The sequence below is a fragment of the Salvelinus sp. IW2-2015 genome, linkage group LG27, assembly GCF_002910315.2.
Source record: "Salvelinus sp. IW2-2015 linkage group LG27, ASM291031v2, whole genome shotgun sequence".
In the NCBI taxonomy this organism is placed as follows: domain Eukaryota; kingdom Metazoa; phylum Chordata; class Actinopteri; order Salmoniformes; family Salmonidae; genus Salvelinus; species Salvelinus sp. IW2-2015.
This window is the reverse complement of record NC_036867.1, coordinates 27,002,808-27,008,263: the sequence shown is the minus strand read 5'-3', so window position 1 is coordinate 27,008,263 and position 5,456 is coordinate 27,002,808. Positions and strand designations below refer to the sequence as shown.

The 5,456-nt window shown below is 40.6% G+C and overlaps 1 protein-coding gene across 2 annotated transcripts in view; it reads right to left on the bottom strand.

The window, feature by feature from the left end:
• LOC111953519 (zinc finger CCCH domain-containing protein 15) overlaps positions 1-2,815 on the bottom strand; it is a 35,838-nt gene extending 33,023 nt beyond the window's left edge. For both annotated transcript variants that reach the window (XM_023972860.2, XM_023972861.2), the window contains exons 1-2: positions 2,632-2,815; positions 1,918-2,013 (exon numbers count right to left, since the gene is read on the bottom strand). In XM_023972860.2, the coding sequence (XP_023828628.1) occupies positions 1,918-2,013; positions 2,632-2,709 (174 nt within the window). In that variant the 5' untranslated portion in view covers positions 2,710-2,815. The remainder of the gene's footprint in view (positions 1-1,917; positions 2,014-2,631) is intronic.
• Between the last annotated feature and the right edge of the window lie 2,641 nt (positions 2,816-5,456).

Here is a 5,456-nt window from a genome sequence, read left to right as displayed (position 1 = left end):
GCCGTGTTTCGTTTAAAAGCCTATTTCTTTTTGTTACAAGCCGTGTTTCGTTTAAAAGCCTATTTCTTTTTGTTACAAGCCGTGTTTCGTTTAAAGGCTATGTAATGTTCATTTGTTTCAATGTACCGGTAGGCACCTGTGGCTTATAGACATGTGCGGCTTATTTATGTACAAAATACATATTTATTTTTAAATTCAGTGGGTGCGGCTTATATTCAGGTGCGCTTAATAGTTCAGAAATTACGGTACTGCTAGTTTTTTATTAAACTGTATTTTTCGTCAGCCTGCTAGGCCAGCAAATACTAGCCCATTGGATCCCAAGAAAATGCAACGCTAAGCGTTGGTGAGTAGTAGCTACCTTAAGTGCTGTAAAATCCAACGGGTTGCTTTAGCTGTTAACATTCTGGCATAGCACACTGTTGCGACTAGCGCTCAAAAACTCTAGGGGGCATTTTCTCCTAACTCCTAATAGATTTCAGCGATTAGCTTCGCCCAAGACTGGCTCATGTGACCTACAATCCCGACTGTTTTAAAGTTTAGAAACATAAATAATTGTTGGTTGCGATACRGCTTTCGAAACATATGGCCCTTAGTCATCAGCGAGAAAGAATCATTCAAATAAAAAATACACTTACTGTCGCAGTGTTGCACAGATCCATACAGCTTTGGGTGGCTCCATCCGGCAAAACTACACTTCCTGAGTTACGCTTACACACAAGTGTTTGGAGCACACTATAGATAGCTAATTAGCACAGGTGGTCGCTTCTGTGCCTGCGGTCCAAACACTTAAAAGACACATCCTATCCCCTCAGCCCTCAAATTAAGTGTACACTTTTGATGACGTATTATGATGTCTGACGAGTATACACTTGCAGGGCAAGGAAGGAAGGAATGATTTTTAAATGGACCATCCTTGGCCAGAAATTCGTCACTCGTTCATCCCGTGATGATTGTGTTTTCAGCCGCCGGTAGCTTGTGGGTGCTTTATATGCCCTACAGTCAATTATGAGTGCATGCCTACTTAAATTAAATATATAATTATTATACGCGTACTGTATGCTTGCTAGCAAATTAATTAGCTAAATAACATTAGCTAGAACGTCTGAAGGAAAATGTTTTATTTTAAAAAAATCCAAAAGATAACAAAAACATATTTACGAGACGTGTTTGTGCCGTCATGTGCATTAGTAGCACAATTTCTAACTTATTTGCATTAGTTTTTACTTACACTTGTATGTTGACTTCTCCATTGATGAATTTTACGCTTTCGCTGACTTTTCTTAGTGGATGTACAATCTTCGCGAATTGAAAAATGGGGAGTTTCAGGCCACGGAGTGAACATAATTGTACACTCGCAAAGCCGACTAAAAACGAGKGCTGAGGGGCTTACGTTGCAAACTTCCCTTGCTTGGCTAATCATTTGGACCGCCCTCCAAGATGGCGATGGGGCATAATGTATAAGGCATAAGTGGACAAAGGTGTGTCTTTTAAGTGTTTGGACCGCAGCCTGTCTTCCATAAACAAGCGCTGTAACATGGAGATATGGCCGTGTGGGAACACTAACCATATAGTGTGTAGATATTTAACGTTTAATTTTCTTTACTGATGTGGAAGAAACGTTCCTTATGTTTCCAAAACAATACCGCAAGCGATGCATGTTAATGTTAACAGCAAGCGCCAGGGATCTTAACAAAACTCCCCTGGTCAGATGATACTATTATCAATAGGCGTTAAAGCAATGAATGTCTATGAATGGGGTACATTCTGACCAGACAGAAGATATGAACAAAAGCCTGGTACTTATGGCTATAGGTTGATGATGCTCTAATGGCAAACATCTCTGATGAAATTACAAGTCAAGCCAGTGGTCATTCACTGAGAAACAACAAGACTGTAGGCCTGACTGGTCCAGCTTACCTTACAACCAGGAACTTGCTTGACTTGCTGAGAGACATTCTTGATAAATTTCTGTTGTTTTCCACCCTTTTTGTTCTTCAACCCAAATGTCTTGTCCTACATAAAAGATAAACAAATGGAATATCAGCAATTTAATAAGGACATAACGTTAAACGTTAGTTGGCAGGCTACCAAGAAGAAACCTCTGAACGACAAAATAATACGGTTTCTTGCGCTAGCTATCTAAGTAGTTATAGTAGCTGACTAACTAGCTAACTTACTGTACCAACAAAGATTAGATATGCCATCTGTGTTACAACTACTAACGTTAACTAAGCAGTTCATTCAAGCCGTGGACAGACGATCACACAACATAGCTAACATTAATTCGAATAAATAAGTTTGTAACCTTTGCTAGCTACTGTCTGCAGCTAACTAACTACAACATGCAAGTGCAAGTTAGCTACCACGTTCTTAAAAAGGGGTTAGCATAAGAACGCTAACGTTTGTCAGTTTGGTACCGAGCAAATATAACGGTTGGAAAGTGTTCTGCGTTCAACAATCCGTGGTATAACTAGCTAGCATCTAACGTTCTGTCTAACTTACTAGCTAGCTTCACAAAATAACATTTGGACGTTACTGTAATTTAGCTAGCTACCGGTACCTCTTGTAGCTAGCAAACTAGCTTAGCATTATCCCAAATAATTTGGCTATCGTGCGCGAAAGGGATTTCACCTCAATTATCTTTTCCTTCTTCTTTTCTTGCGTTTTTTTACTACCCGCGGCAGCTTGAGCTGGTTTCTTCGGAGGCATAGTGAATGATGTAACAATATTTTGAAATATTCTATTACGATAGCCACCGCTACATGCAGTACTAACAGGCCACTCCGTGACAAGTTGACGCTGAATGACGTCAGTGTTCATTTTTCTTTTTCGTAGGTGTTTTTTTGGGGTGGTTGGCATCCAACATTAATGGTGCATTACCGACACCTACTGTGCTGGAGAGTATTGACCATCGTTTTACGTCCTCGTCCTTTAGCGGTTGTCACTCTATGCCACAAAGTCAAAATCGTGGCTACATCGTACAAATTCATGAAATTCATCTTAATTTAAGGTTAGGAACAATGTTAGCAGTGTGGTTAAGATTAGGGTTAATTTTAAAATCAGATTTTAAGAAGATAAATTGTGGAAATAGGCAGCGTTTAGCCGTTATGACTATGTGGCTGTGGTAACTAGTGGCGAAATCCCTCAACCAATCCTACAGTTGCCATGTTCATGTTCTAGTCGGAACTAGGAAACTCGGACATGTCCGACTTGCTAACTGGTTGACCGCGGCACGTGTTAGCACAACCAGTTAGCAATTCTGACATTTCTGAGTTTCCTAGTTCCGACTAAAACTTGAACGCACACGGCAAGTATCCAGCTGGAGACTGGGAGCCATTGGCCTGTCACTAAAAGTGGACCCTCACTAAACCAATACTATCACCATCTATTGGYCAGTTTATGTTTCGCAATCACAAAAAGTGGTCCCTCACCAAAATCAATACTTTCGCCATCGACTGGCAGGTTAATTCATAACCATGAAGAAACAGAAAAGTCAGGCTCATTTAATTAATGCATTTATTACAACTTTGATCTGACACTCCACTTCCTCTCTTTGACTTATTCTCAACAAATTGAATCCTTGAACTTCACTAAAAGGCGATTGAAATGAAATGTGCTTTTGTGTGGTCCTTTCAAGATAATCATTCTCATTGGTAGCAGCATAGCATTTACATTTTACATTTAAGTCATTTAGCAGACGCTCTTATCCAGAGCGACTTACAAATTGGAAAGTTCATACATATTCATCCTGGTCCCCCCGTGGGGAATGAACCCACAACCCTGGCGTTGCAAGCGCCATGCTCTACCAACTGAGCTACACGGGACCAAGCAGCAGTAGCCTTTCAACAGCTCCATGTTCATTTACAACAAAGTTCTCCCATTTTTCGCCATCACCATTGTTGCGGAATCTTGGAGTCAATACTTGTACATTTATCATTTAGATAGTGTCAGCTCTAGGATTGATATGTTTTTGATATACTGTGGCACAATATACGGTAACATTTTGTGTTATTTTCAATTGTCCAACATACTTCTCAATTCTTCAATATTCTTCTTTACAGTGTTGAGAACAAGTCACTATTATTTGTCACAAGCAAGTCTAAAGTCCCAAGGTCCAAGTCTCAAGTGGAGTCCCAAGTAGAATGGGTTGAGTCTCGAGTCAAGTACAAGTCCAAATCGTCTCAGAGGCGACCTGACAAACCGTTTTCCACACCTTGAAAAAAACATTCCAATTTGCAGGGCTTGTAAGTAAGCATTTCACGGTAAGCTCTACTACACCTGTTGTAATCGGCGCATATGATAAATAACATTCGATTTGATTTTATCCATTGACACCTTAATATTACACACCTCAGTCTACTAGCCAGTCTACTAACCAGTGTGGGCTGAGTGGTAGTCTAGCGATTAAGAGGTTGGGCTAGTAACCTAAAGGTTGCTGGTTTGAATCCCTGACCTGAATAGTTTAAATCTATTGATGTGCCCTTGAGCAAAGCACTTAACCCTAATTTCTCCAGTAAATCGCTCTGGATAAGTGTCTGCTAAATGACTGAAATGTAAAATGGGCTTGGTAGCAGATTGAGGATTGTTACAGTGTGTGTGCTGGTTAGTAGACTGATGTCAGTTAATGTGGGCTGGGTGGTAGACTGAGGTGTGTAGCAGCAGTAGCGGTGCTGCAGGGTGGAATGGGTAGCAGACTGAGATGTGTAGTGTTACAGGTTGGGATGGGTAGTAGACTAAGGTGTGCAGTAGTAGTGTAGTGTGGTTGGTTAAGATGTTGGGCTAGTAACCAAAAGCTTGCTGGTTTGAAACCCTGAGCTGACTAGGTGAACTCTGTCGACATGCCCTTGAGCAAGGCACTTAAACCTAATTTATCATGTAAATTGCTCTGGATATGAGTGTCTGCTAAATACTACACACCTCAGTCTACTAGCCAGTGTAAAATGGGCTGGGTAGTAATGTTGTGGGCTGGGTAACAGACTGAGTTTTGTAGTAGTATTTGTGTTGCGAAAGTATTCACCCCACTTGGCATTTTTCCTATTTTGTTGCCTTACAACCTGGAAATAAAATAGATATTTGGGGAGTTTGTAACATTTGATTTACACAACATGCCTACCACTTTGAAGATGCAAAATATTTTTTATTGTGAGACAAACATGAAATAATACAAAAAAACACAAAACTTGAGCGTGCATAACTATTCACTCCCCCAAAGTCAATACTTTGTAGAGCCACCTTTTGCAGCAATTAGAGCTGCAAGTCTCTTGGGGTATGTCTCTATAAGCTTGACACATCTAGCCACTGGGGTTTTTGCCCATTCTTCAAGGCAAAACTGCTCCAGCTCCTTCAATCTGGATGGGTTCCGCTGGTGTACAGCAATCTTTAGGTCATACCACAGATTCTCAATTGGATTGAGGTCTGGGCTTTGACTAGGCCCTTCCAAGACATTTAAATGTTTC